General features: G+C 35.6%; 1 protein-coding gene across 1 annotated transcript in view; it reads right to left on the bottom strand.

Moving 5' to 3' along the window:
* LOC148955584 (lutropin-choriogonadotropic hormone receptor-like) overlaps window positions 1-14,770 on the bottom strand; it is a 225,834-nt gene that overhangs the window by 55,799 nt on the left and 155,265 nt on the right. Inside the window, exon 8 of the mRNA XM_089107687.1 lies at window positions 9,975-10,213. Within this exon, the coding sequence (XP_088963813.1) occupies window positions 9,975-10,213 (239 nt within the window). The remainder of the gene's footprint in view (window positions 1-9,974; window positions 10,214-14,770) is intronic.

Here is a 14,770-nt window from a genome sequence, read left to right as displayed (position 1 = left end):
ATAGCGTTTGACGGGTATTTATCTGGACCTATATTCAAAGACATGACGCATGGGAGGATGAGCAGGTCTAAAGAGTATCTTACGATCAGCATTCAGCCGCAGATGCCTTGTTTAGTAAAAAAAGATGATTTCCTTAGCAACGCAGAAAACAAGCAGGCAATCATCAGCATGCTGTCCGGCCACCTTAATGATGCGGGATGTAAAGTGTACCAGTCGCCAGCTGATGCCAATCTGTAGAATGTGATGACTGCGGTCGAGTGGGAAGAACTACAACCCAATGTCTTATTAGGAGAAGATATGATCTTACTAGTCCTTTTACTGTACCAAACGAAGCGAGACTGCAAATCAATATTTTTTCATCCCGAGTCGAAGTCACGGAAAACTGGAGGCTGTCTATGGGATACATTGGCAGGTAAACTGAAACTTGGTGACACCTTTGCGACCAAATTCTTTTCCTCCATGCCTTTCTCGTATATGATTCGACTTCGTGAATATATGGCATCGGAAAATCTACACCCTTGAAGCACGCGAAAAAGAACAAAAACTTCCAGGATAGTATTCCTGGATTGAGCTTCTACAATAGATGACATTAGCAAAGCTGGAGAGAAGGCCATTCTTAACTTGTTGAAGGCTGCAGAGAATGAAACAAGTCACTATCAGGTTCACTACAGGAAATTCATCGAAAAACATGGAAGTTCTGGGAAGTATGTAGAGGCGAAAACACTCCCACTGACAAGCGATCATTACAAGGATGTTTGCAAGCGATGGCGGGATCGTGCGGCAATGAGAATTAAGACCTAAGTATTCAGATAGATCACCGCTACCACCGTCCTTCCTCTCAGTGGAAATGAGGTTAGCCGCTGGTTTTGTATTAAACTAGGAGTTAAGCAGGATTGTGTTCTATCCCTCTTTATATGGATTATTTTGATGGACTTTGTCTTAAGGAGCACAGGAAAGGCAATGGGAGACCACGGAATCAAATGGGGAGGAAAAAGTCTCCTGGACTTAGATTATGCTGATGATTTAAGCATGCTAGATGAAAGTGTGAGCAAAATGAATGAACTTTTAGAAGTTTTGCGGGTTCAGGGTGCTAGAATAGCTTAGAAAATTAATTTTAAGACGACTAAGTCACTAAGGATAGGAATAAGTGAAGATGAAAAGGTGACGTTGGGTAACGAGAAGATTGATCAAGTGGACAGCTTCGCTTACCTAGGTTGCAATATTAGTAAAGATGGTGGGAACCGTAAAGATGTTAAAAGTAAAATAACCCAGAGTGTCTTTTGACAGTTGAAAAAAGTTTGGAAGAATAGGAAGATATGTCTGCAAACCAAGATTAGAATATTAGAAGCTACAGTGATGACAGTGGTTCAAATATGGCTCTCAAGCATGGGTGCTCCGAAAAGCGGATGAAGATTTACTAGATGTTTTCTAGAGAAATTGCTTAGGGATTGTTCTGGGTACCCGGCTGACTGACCGTATTTCAAACAATAGGCTGTACGAAAAGTGTCGTTAAATACCGCTCTCTAGGGCTATAATGAAAGAAAGGTTGAGGTGGCTAGGGCACGTTGTGCGGATGAAGGATGACAGATTGCCGAAGATTCTTCTTTTCGACCAACCATCTAGGGATAAACGGAAAGCAGGTCGTCCTCGTCTGGGGTGGGAGGACGTCATGAAGAAAGATTTAAAGGAAATGGGAACTTCGTGGGAGGGTGTGAAAAGGGAGGCTTTGAATAGATTGGGATGGAGGAGGGGCGTGCTTAGCTGTGTTGGCCTCAGGTGGCTTGGTGCTGCGGTGAGTTGTTAGTAGTAGTAGTAGTTTCGTCTCAGCTAAGAGAAGCTCTTTGAAAAATAATGGTTTTTTTTCCCAAATATGCGTTTCAACTTCCCCTCCTCCTCCTCATTCTTACTCATTTTCACAAGAAAGATTCCAAGCTTACTGGGCTTTACCTGGACCCAATCTTGGTTGTTACCACAAGCGCTAGACTACAAATTTTTTGGCATGGACCAAGTTTAATATACGCCTGCGGGCCCTACATCTTCCTCAACCTCAACCTCCCTCAGAGCTTTCAGCCTCAAACAATTCTCTTGACTTCAAATATTTAGGGTGATGTTCATCAGCAAAAAAGCTTAGAAATGACGTATTTGATCACATTTGCTGGTATTTACTCAATCAGCATTTTTTCCTCAACCTCAATTTCAACCTAAAAAAATTGAAATTTGTGAAAGAGCTAGAGCAGCAAACTTTTCCAATTCGGAACCAGCACATATTTTTTGGTCGGGTACTGAAATACTCATTTGCATAGCAATTTGTTTGAGGTTTACCCCTTTTTTCACATGTTTCCAAGACTATACACCTACTTTTACAGCCCCACTCTTGCAGAACAATCTCTTTGTATAGCAAAAATTTGGACGAGGCCTTACCATAGTGAGTATCTTTGCCTCGAAGCTTTGGTAGAACAGTTTCCCCGATATGAGTTTAGTAGTTTTTGCGTCTCAACAGACATTGTTCCATTAAAAATAAAAGCAAATGGATTTTACAATGTGTTGTTTTCTTGGCAGAGGCTATACTTGAGTAGTAAATGTCAAAGAGAGCAAATACACATCAACGTAATAGCCGTAATAAGCGTTTGTATTACGGATGTTTACGTTATTTGGTGAATTTATGTACGACAGATAATCCCCAAGACAATTTTTGAGTTTTCATAAATTATTCCTGATGGAGGTCATACTTCTTACTTAAAGAACCATGGACAGTGAAAATTAAACCTAATTGATGGTGGGTGAAAACTTACACAACCACAGATACAATAAAAACTAGGAAAAATCGGGGTTCAATTCTTATGAATAAAATAAACCTCCAGCTATGGAGTTTTTGGTAGTAACAAGCGCCAAATAGAAAAAGGAAACGTAAGTGATAATTAAAAAAAAAAAAAAAATCTATAAACATATTGCATCAAACAGCTTAAGATGGTGTAGCTATCCTTTGAAAGGGCATTGGTCTTTGAGAATCAATACTTCATAACGTTGAATTTTGTAGAACGAAAACCGTTATCAGATTTATCTTACCGTAGTCAGATATCGTTATCAGATATATAGAATCCGTTATTTATCTTCACGGTTCAATGTGGTAACAGTGACAAAAATCTAGTAGAACAGTTTTGAAACAACCAAAACAAAAACCTTAGAAAATTGGGGTTTTCAGGTATGAATAGACCCTGTTTGCACACAAATAGTTTTAACCCCCTTTTTGCACGCACATCTTTACCACCTTGTTTTGTTTACACATGTTTATTATCACCCTTTGTTACCCTATTTGTTATCCGTTTGTTATTTGGTGCCCTAACCTTTTGTATATATAAGTATTTAGTCTTTATTATATAAAGACTAAGTTTCGTCCGTAAAAACTTAAACAATAAGAATTTGTTGGTTTCCAAAGCCTACTATTCTTTCAAAGGAAAGCTAAACCTTCTTAAACCTTCTGGTCCATATGTTTTTAGCTTAATTTTGATTTTTTTTTTCATCTTCTTCTTTTAATTTGGTGCCCACTACTGCGAAAAATTGCAGAACTTCATATGGAAGTTTTCAAACAGTTCATGGTAACGAACTGTAAGTGAGGAGTGACCCGGCTCAATAGTAGCCGAAACTCTAAAAACGGAATTTTGATATCAGTAGATACAACAAAAGAATTGGATTTTTATGCTGATTTCAAATATATAAGTTTCATCGAGTTTAGTCTTACCCATCAAAAGCTACGAGCCTGAGAAAAGTTGCCTTATTTTCGATAAAAGGTGGAAATACCCCCTAAAAGTTATAGAGTCTTAATGAAATCAAACCACAGATTCAGTGTAACAGAAAACCCTAATGTAGATGTTTCTAGCTCCTATCTGCAAAAATATGGAATTTTTTATTTTTTGCCAGAAGACAGATCACGGATGCGTGTTTATTTGTTTGTTTTTGTTTTGTTTTTCCCGGGGTGATTGTATCGATCCAGTAGTCCTAGAATATTGAGAGAGGGCTCATTCGAATGAAAATTAAAAGTTTTAGTGCCCTTTTTAAGTGACCAAAAAAATTGGAGGGCAACTTGGCCCCCTCCCACACTCATTTTTTTCCCGAAGTCATCGAATCAAAATTTTGAGATAGGTATTTGGTTCAGCTTAGTGAAAAATCTAATAAATATGTCTTTGAGGATGACTTAAGCCCCCACAGATCCCAGGGGAAGGGCTACAAGTTATGAACTTTGCCCCTTGTTTACGTATAGTATTGCTTATTGGGAAGTATACAGACATTTTCAGGAAGGATTTTTTCTGGTGAGGGGGGGGGGTCGGAGGAGGGGGTTATGTAGGGGGATCTTTCCATGGAGGATCTTTCCTTGGGGGAAGGGACATTTATATGAAGGGGCGCCGGATTTCTCAGCCTTATTTAAAAAACGATCAGAAATTAAATAAAAATACAATTTTTTTCAACTGAAAGCAAGGAGTAATATTAAAACTTAAAAAAAACAGAAATTATTACGTATATGAGGGGGTTTTCCCCCTATTCAATACCTCGCTCTTTACGCTAAAGTTTTTTAATACTTTCAAAAGAACTATCTATTCTAAATAAACGGCCGTTGTGATTCAGGAATTTGTGATTCGAACAAAATTTGAACTTAGCGTAAAGAACGAGGTATTGACTAGGGGGCGAAACCCCTCATATACGTAATAATTTCTGTTCGTTTTAAGTTTTAATGCTGCTCCTTACTTTCAGTTGAAAAAAATTGTTTTTTTTATTTAATTTCTTTTCAACAAAAATTGAATTGCATTTTTTTTTCTTCTAAATTTTTAAAATACTTATGGCGTGTAAATTCCTCTTTTTCACTTTCCTTAGCACTTCTCAACTAAACTAAAAAAAAAACACAAGTCAAATAAAATTCTCAAATTAAAAAAACTATTTTCCACGGGAGAAGGGGTATTTCACTGTGGTGTTTTCCGTAGGGGTATTTTCCAGGGGGGGGGGTATTTTACGCGAGGCGTATTTTTAGGGGGTATTTTCCGGGTACATATTTTCCTCTCCAAGGGGGGTATTTTCCGGAGGGTATTTGTTCAGTTTGCCGCGACGAGGGGAAAATGTGACTTGTTTGGTTGCCATGTTCTTATTGTAGCTTTATATGTGATTTACCACCCCCTTGGACAAGTTTTTACTTCTCGAGGTAGCCATTAAACTAGCGTTGTGTGTTTTTTTGTCACAATAAACTTATAAAATATACCATAATAAGAAAATTCAGTAAATTAATGTAGGTAACATGATAGTTCATTCATGAATGAAGGATTCAGCTGGGATTGTTAATTTCAGAAGCTGTTTAACCAGGAAAACACAAGCCAATAACATAGATGGAAGAAAAGTGGGGACAAATATTTGTTGATGTAATATTTTGATGCCCTCCCTCTATCTTCAAGAACCAAAAATGTGAACTCAACAGGCTTCGGAATTTATGGTCTCTGTCAAGCATCCATGGTTGCTCTAGCCAACGAAAAACGCAGGAACAAGTTTTCTAGAGGCCCCATCCCTTGGAGCCAAATTATAAAAATTGTCATGAATAAAAAGACCAGTTAATGGATACAGTTTCCACGCCTTGTCATTTATTTTATTTATTGGATTGAATAGGATAACAGAAATTAACAAGCTGCTACATCAACTTCAGATGTCTTTGGATCGCCAAACTAAATTCTTCTACAACGATTTTGCGTTAAAATCTTCTAGTTAAAACCTTCTACCCCGATTTTGAGTTAAAATCTTCTAGTTGAAACCGTCTACCCCGATTTTGGTATAAAATCTTCTATTTAAAACCTTCTACCCCGATTTTGAGCTAAAACCTTCTAGTGTAAACCTTTTACTCCGATTTTGAGTTAAAATCTTCTAGTTAAAACCTTCTACCCCGATGTTGAGTAAAAATCTTCAAGTTAGAACCTTCTACCCCGATTTTTAGTTAAAATCTTCTAGTTAAAACCTTCTACCCTGAGCCTGAACACCCAAGACCCAATTTCAGTGAGCACTTTTAGTTTAAATAATCTCCTTAAAAGGCTTACTTACAAGTTCAGACTCTATCAAAAATATCTAATTATAAAATGCCTTATACTATGATATTTTTGCAATTTAAAAACGTGTGTGAAAGATGGTCTAGAATTAAGTATCTCCTCACAATTCAGAGCGTCAAAATATTTCTGATGGACATCGTTCCTAGATGAAAATAGGCTTTCCTTCGGCTTTGTGAAAAGTGGACGTCTAAATCCCTAGCTTTCATTGATGTTGAAACCCTTTCAAGAAAAATCTCTTTGATTCTTAATATTTGCGAAGTTGAGATGAGCAGAAAGATTTTATCGTCTTCTCCCTATAGAGTTTGCTTTGGTTAGCTCAAAGCTTTCGTAAGAACTCCATTAGCTATTTGAACTAAAAAGATTTGACTTTACTCAGCTTTAAATATTTTTGTTATTTTTTTTTTCAATCTATAAAACCCTCTGCATTAAGAATTAGAACACATCTTTAATAATTAAAGAGTTGCCGATTATTAGAATAGTTTTACGTCTATTTTTTCCACAGAAATAGAAAATGATGCCGTATGCACATTGATTATAAGTGATTTTTCTCACTATTTTTGATTTGGTTTGGAAAACATAAAAACATTTTGTGAAAAGCAAATCTTCTTCGTTTTAAAATCCAAAAGAAAAATAGAATTTTAGAGATAGGAATAAAAAAATGTCTTGATATCTTATTTTACTTTCTAGATGTAAGGTTTTTAGCTTCATAACTGCTGACATAAGGGTTCTTTCTTTTCTAAGTTGTCGCTAGTGGGAAACCATCATGATTTCCTGATCAGCTGAGTATGTAGGAATTGTAGTTATGCTCTTGGCAAAAAGAAACATAGCTTTTTAGATAGAAAAAATTTCTTAACATTCTTCAAGACAAGCTGTCTAGAAGCTTAACAAGCTGTCTAGATTCTGAAAGTCCATGGTAATTAACCATATAGTAAAGATCGTTTTCTAAACAAATAAATTCAAAAATTAAGAATCCGTCGAAATCATTAAGTTTGAACCTATTGGGTAAAATTCAAACTTATACAATATCAAACATAAAATTTGAACTTATATAAAATACAAATACAGCTTTTTTTTATATAGTAAGCAAGAACCAACAAATTAGCAAGACTGAGAAAGCTCCGTAGAATTTTTTTTCTTGATTTTAAGGTCACTAGCATCAACTTCAACGAAGTTTAACCAGGATTGATAAATAATGTGATGTGAGATGATAAAATTCTTTCAAACGAAATAAAATAATTAAATACAAGTTTTCAAAGTTAATCTTGCTTTTTTGGCGGCAAAACCTTAAAGGCCTTTTTGTAACAGGTTCACTACTAATGTCTATTGGTTTAGTAAAATATTTTGTTAGATCACTTTTAATTAAATTTGTATATAAAGAATTTAATGAATATTCTCCTAAGTCCCTATTTAAAGAAATATTATGATTTATTTTTAGCCTAATTTCAATTGATTCCCGAACTACCTGTCTGATGCCTGATCATTACTAATGAGAGAAAATTTTTCAAAAAGTATTGTCTGGCTGAGGTTATCAAAAATATGGCTCCCATGCAGAAGCAGAATTTTATCAATATAATATTTTATCAAGAATTATTAGAACCATTAGAAATTAATGCTTTATCTATGTCTTCTTTATGCTGGACTACTGGTGCATGCGTTTTTCTAGATTTTGGGGAGTTCTACCAACATAGCAATTGCCACAGTCACATGGTATTTGACAAACCCCTCTTTGGCGACTAACTGGGCTTTTATCTTTACCGGAGTTTAAGAAGTTTGTGATTTTAAAATTATTAGTGAAAACTGCATATAGATTATTTTTTGTGCAAACATTTTTTAATTTTGCTGTGATTTTTGGGATGTATGGAAGATAGATTATATTTGTAGGCCTAGCAGGAGCCTGACATTGTGAAATATCTTTGATTTTACGGGAATTTCTTTTTAGTCTATGGTTAATTATTGATAAAAAGAATGGGGTATCCATTACAAAATAGAATATCTCTGATAAAATTTATTTCTGCTTTTATGTATGAATCGGAGCAAATGTTCAGGGCACGATCAATGAAAGAAGTTACAACTGCTCTTTTAACTTGTGGGGGGATTATTAGATTTAAAATGAAGATATCTATTGTTTTGCGTTGGTTTTCTATAAATAGTAAAATCCAACTTATCAGTACTACGAATTATTACCACATCTAAAATGGTAATTTGTTTTCAATTTCAATTTCTAGGGTAAACTGCAAATATCTATGATAAGTATTAAGATGATCTAAAAAAAATCGAAGTTCACTTTTCCCATAATTAAATTACGTCATCCATGTAGCCACCCCAAAATACATGTTTAAAAAATATGAACTTAATGCCCAATTTTCAAGGTTATCGACATAAATATTTGCCAGTAGTTTGGTAAAGGTGTTCCCAATGGTAACCCTTTTATTTGCTGATAAAAATAATCACGGAACTGAAATACATTGAAAACGTATAACAAATTTTAACTGGGGTAATTAAAACTTCACAATCAATTCCTAACTCTGAATCTTCGATTAAGTGGTAATTTTCTTCTATTTTTTTTTTTTTATAATTGCTCGGAAATGGCCACGTCTATATTCGTATACATGGAAGCAATGTCAAAACTACTAACTATTGTTTTCTGATATGCATGTGTTATTAGGTTTTTCAACTAAATCTGCCGAATTACTAGTGTAGGAATTTTGGGAATACAGTAAAGATTTGAAAGTTGTGCAAAGCAATTTTCCAATATTGGAAGCGGGGGCTTTTTTACTTGCTACGATAGGTCTTAAGGGAATACCTTGTTTATGTAATTTTGGTAAACCATAAAATTTTGGACAGAAGCCATCACGGGGTAAAAATTTATTGCATAATTGGGTGTTGATTTTACCCTTCTCTTTTAGCTGCTTTAATTCATTTATAACATTATTAGCAAACTGATCAGTAGGATCATGAGTTATCATTTTTTATGTAGTTTTGTCATTTAAATGTGAATAGATTTTGTGGTCATAATCTGACGTGTCCATGACAACAAGTGAATTGCATTTGTCTGCTTTGGTTATTATAATAGACAGATCTTTGCGGAGATTAGATGATATTTTTATATTGTGCAAATTTTCTGGTGTAAAATTGGTAGGAGACTTAACTTTTTTTTTGGCTGTTATAAAGGGGCCTTATAAGACAAGACCTAACTTCATCTGGGTTAGAAACAGTGTAGAATTAATGCAAAGCGGACTCAAGAGAGGAAACTATATCTGCTACACGAACTTGTTTCGGTAGAAAAGAGAATTTTGGACCTTTTTCCAGTGTTTGGATTTCCTGGGGTTCAAACGTTCTTGTAGAGGGGTTAACAATAGCCTGGTCTTCGTAACTATTTAAATCATATTAGTTTTTAAGGTAAGACCTTAAATATCAATAACTAAACTAAAATCTGCGCATAAGTACATCCGGAACTTGTCAGAGCATGGCAGCAAACCTCAAATCTTTGCAACAACAATTCTGCTAAAAAACGAAGAAAAAAGGAGTAAAAGGCCCAGAAAACTGGTTTAGGAGTTTTAATCTATGACACTGCGCTTTCCTTAGGAAAAGGAATAAGTTTTATCTCCGCCAGTTTCATTGGATCATAGACCGCAATTTTGTTTTACCTAATTAGCTAATATTTCGTTTAGAAGTTTCGTAGGAGTGTTTCTGATTAGCTATTTATAACAGAGACGAGTACCGAATCTAGAAGTAGAATAGAATATGTAAAAAAAAAAGTATGTTTCCAAGAGCAAGCTCTCAGCATCATGGAAGACGATTAAAGAGTCTGAATGACTTAGAAATATAACTCTATAGTAGAAATAAGAGCATAAGGGTAGAAATGACAAAGAAACAGTGGGTCTTAAAGTTGAATTATACCTAAAAAGCTTGAAGCATTGAAATCTTCCATGTCATCTTCTAAAAGAGGCCTAGAGTCTTCAACCTCGTTTAAATATTGGCAGCAGTGGTAAGCATAAGAGGCAACAAGACTGCGAACTCGTGGCAGAGATTCTGGACCGGGAAACATGTGTAACCTTGGATTATTGTATGCCTTCAGGTGTTCAACATTCTCTAGCCCAGCCGTTGGAAGAATATCAAAGCTGTTATCGCCTACGTTCCTTAGAAAAAGAAAAATTAAAAAAAAAATATTAATATCAGATTATAAAATATAATCCCTGGAGAAGAAAATAACCCTCCCCAAATAAGGGAAGATTCAGACACTCTTAGACCCAGTACCACCAATTAGTCTTCCTCTAGTTTTGTCCTCCTGCCCCCACGATTCCAATTTACTCCCCTTAATTGTTTTTTTCCTCCCCTTTGATGTCAAAAAATAATTTTTTTGGTGTTTTTACTGAAAATACCCTTTTTGGTGATTTTTACTAAAAATAGCCTTTTGGGTATTTTCATTGAAAAGAATCGAAAAAAATAACCTCTCCCTAAACATGGAAAAAAAAACATTCCCCTTCTACCATTTTGTGAATGGGCACCATTGCTCATAGCTCAAGATTCACCCCTCAAAAAGACACAATGTGGAAATTAGCCTTCACTTTTAACCATGTTTTGCTGAAATTCTTACGACTTGTCTGGTACATTACGATATAAGGAGCGACCCGGCTCAATGGTAACCAAAACTCTGAAAAACGGAATTTTGATACAAATAGATGCATCAAAAGAATCAGATTTTAATTCTGATTTCAATTATATAAGTTTAGTCAAGTTTAATCTTACCCATCAAAAGTGACGTGCCTGAGAAAATTTGGCTGATTTTCGAAAAAAGGGGGAAAGACCCCTTAAAAGTTATAGAACCTAAATGAAAATCCCACCATCATATTCAGCGTATCAGAGAACCCTACTGTAGAGGTTTCAAGCTCCAATCTACAAAAATGTGGAATTTTCCATTTTTTGCCAGAAGAAAGATCACGGATGCGTGTTTATTTGTTTGTTTGTTTTTTTTTGTTTTTTTTTTCCAGGGGTGATCGTATCGACCCAGTGGTCCTAGAATATCGTGGGAGGGCTCATTGAAATGGAAATTAAAATACCTAGAGCTCTTTCTAAGTGATCGAAAAAATGGAGGTCAACTAGGCCCCCTCTAATGCTCATTTTTTTCCCAAAGTTACCCGATCAAAATTTTGAGAGGGCCATATTGTTCAGCATGGTCGAAAATATGATAAAAATGTCTTTTAGGATGACTTAATCCCCCAAAGTTCCCGGGGGGAGGGCTCAAAGTTATGAACTTTACTTCATGTTAACATATAGTGTTGGTTATTGGGAAGTATACAGACGTTTTCAGGGGGGATTTTTTCTGGTAGGTGGGGGAGGGGGTGGTATGGGGTTTATATGGGAGGATCTTTCCATGAAGGAAGTTTTCATGGGGGAAGGGACATTGCTATGAAGGGGGCGCCGGATTTCCCAGCATTATTAAAGAAAAATATCAGAAATTAAATAAAAAAAAAAAAACAAGTTTTTCAACTGATTTCAACTGATCAACTGTTTGTGATTAAGGGGTCTTTTTTAAAGAATTTCAAAAAAAATTGAACCTTGGCTTAAAGAGCAAGGTATTGACTAGGGGGTGAAGCCACTAATATACGTGTTAAAAACTGATGAATATAGAAGTTCGTTACTTAAGTTATTGCGTAAGTTACACATATTTATTACTAATAAAAACGTTCGCAAATAAAATTAAACAAGTTTCGAGAAAGCCATTTAACCAAATAAAAGTATAATTAATATGTAAATTTTTTTTTAATGATTCATGTACGGTGAGGCAAAATCAAAACCTACATTAATTCAAAAACGTTCAAAAATTAAATAAAAAAAAAAGTTTTTTTTAACTGAAAGTAAGGAACGACGTTAAAACTTAAAACGAACAGAAATTATTCCGTATATGAAGGGGGCTGTCCCCTCCCCAACGCCTCACTCTTTACGCTAAAGTTTGACTTTCTCACAACTCTATTTTTTTAAACAATAAAAAAAACTTTAGCGTAAAGAGCAAGGCGTTGAGGAGGGGACAGTCCCTTTCATATACGGAATAATTTCTGTTCGTTTTAAGTTTTAACGTCGTTCCTTACTTTCAGTTAAAAAAACTTGTTTTTTTTTATTTAATTACAAAGGTAGAACCAAGTCCAGGACTAAAGCAGTTGAGGTCAGATCTAGACCCCAAAAGGTGCATAGAGGATACTAGTTCTCACTTCCCACTGAGTTTGATTGGGGTCTGGTGACCTCTTCTGGTAGATACCAGGAATTTGGGAGCTTCCTCATCCATAAAGGCTGGATAGAATAATCTAGTGAATAATCCGGAAGTTCATTATTTTGTGAATGACCCGAAAAGTTATCTATTTTATTGTATATAAATATGCTAGTTTCAATTTTATTATTTTAGTGTTTCTTTTAGTATTTTTAGTATTTATATTATTTTAGTAGAACCTGAACCTGCTGAAGACCGTCGCTGCATATGCGATTGGAATATCTGGACTTTTGTACCTATTTTTTACTGTCTAAATAAATGGATTTATCCCCATTTGAAAGTTCATTTGTTCGTCTTAATAGGGCAGTGTGGTATAAGAAAACAACACCTATTTAAAGGTGTTACGTCGTAATATCCGACAGATGTGGCTTGAAAGAGGGAGAAGGAACACATATACAGGGTGTTCCAAAAGGGTTGACCCCATTCTAAATGCCCATATCTCGGAAACTACTCGATGGATCTTAATGAAACTAAATACACTTTATGTTGAAGGTCATATGTTTTATTGGTTAAATTTACAAAGAAAAGTACAAATATTTGTTGGTTCTATGACAGATTTTTATAAATGTTCAATATGAGCGCCGCCTGTGACTCTGCAAACGTCGAGTCGGTATTCGAGCTCTTGCCAAACTCGCTGTAGCATGTCTTCGGTAACAGTCTCCAGTGCAGCTGTAATTCTCTGTTTCAGTTCTTCAATGTTAGCTGGAAGAGGAGGTACGAAGACTAGTCCTTTCACATAACCCCAGAGGAAAAAATCACACGGCGAAAGGTCGGGTGATCGTGGTGGCCATTTCAGAAGCAAATCGTCTTCTTCACTACCTCGACCGATCCATCTCTCTGGCAGAACCTCATTGAGGTAGGCTTGTACATTGAGCTTCCAGTGAGGTGGAGCCCCATCCTGCTGAAAAATGAAACTTTTGTCTTCATTTTCTATGAGTTGATCAATTAGCCAATTCTGAAGCATTTGAAGATAAACACCTCCCTTCATATTTCTTCGAAGAAAAATGCCCTAAAAACTTTTTTCTTGGATATTGCACAAAACACATTAACTTTTGGTGAGTCCCTCTCGTGTTCAACTTTGGCTTAAAGATTTTCTTCGCCCCAAATGCGAACATTATGTTTATTAACTTCGCCGCTCGAGCGAAACGTGGATTCATCACTAAAGACTAGCCGATCATCGAAATCGTCTTCTTCGAGTTTATCTAGCATTTCAACACAAAATTCTTTACGTTTTCGTAATATATTTATATATTTATATATTTATATATATTTATATATATTTATTTTAGTGTCATAAGTCTATTTGGGAGGGGCGGATTTGGGGGATCTGACACATATTTAAGTGTTGATGCGGAAGATGGAGATATTAATTTAATAATTTATTTTAAGTCAGTCTGGCTTCCACTAGTTACAGGAAGGGGCGTCCGGAGGGGGGGGGGGGGCTCGCCGCCCCTCCAACAGTTTTGGCATTCGGTAAAATTTTCGCCGTAGGCAAAAATTTGCAGAAAATTCGCAGAAAATTCGACATAAATCAGGTATCGATTCGGTAAAATTTACGAGGATCGCCCCTCTAATGACATGAGTCTCGGGACACCCCTGGTTACAGGTGTATGGAATCTTATGTGTACTGTTTAAAAACTGCCCCTGTCCCCTGCTGGAATGAAAAAGGTCTTCCGCCATTTTATCTGTTCACTGTGTTTGATGGATCTCAGGATAGAAAGTTTCAGAGAGTCAGTGTGACCACTTTTATACCTTATGTTTATTCCGCATTTACTTTCTATGCAACATTGCATGTGCTTAAAAAAAGGGAAGAAAATGACTATAGGACATGGGCGGTGCATTGTTCAGTTGGTCATTCACTACATTATCAAAATAGAAGTGCTTTGTAAGATTGGTTCTAATTGTCTTTATATATTTATCTACCAAATAGTTTGGACATTAATTGCAGAAATTAATTACTCGAATGATTGGTATAATTTTTGGTGATTGTACGGGTAGGGACGGTCCATTTGAAGACTATCAGCTTTGAAGCCCCCAAAGGGTTCTATAGAAATTCTCAAAGGTTGGCAAGACACCAACACTTCCTCAGGGAAGCAATTTTTCATTTTAGAGATGGTTACCATATTTTGTCACATTTTACAAGATATTTCAGTTTCTTTAGAAATTTTTGGTCTTCCAGCAAGTAGGGGTAAATGTCTGAAATCCTCACTTTCCCTTCTAAGGATTGTCTCTAAGTGCTCTGTTATAATCCTTTGGATGAGAGCTAAATTCAAGTGAGAGACATCATTCCAACACTTAAAGGGGTCTCTTAATTCGTTCTTGAACAATTTTTATGGGTGAGTGTTTTTGTTACTTTTAAAAGTAGAATCCCCTAAATATAAACTCGATACGAGTAAAAAAAAATTAATGATGAACATTGTTTATAACCTAT

Source organism: Artemia sp. Qi Xiang Cuo, chromosome 2 (assembly GCF_049724085.1).
Source record: "Artemia sp. Qi Xiang Cuo chromosome 2, ASM4972408v1, whole genome shotgun sequence".
NCBI lineage: Eukaryota > Metazoa > Arthropoda > Branchiopoda > Anostraca > Artemiidae > Artemia > Artemia sp. Qi Xiang Cuo.
This window is presented reverse-complemented; position numbering and strand designations above follow the sequence as displayed.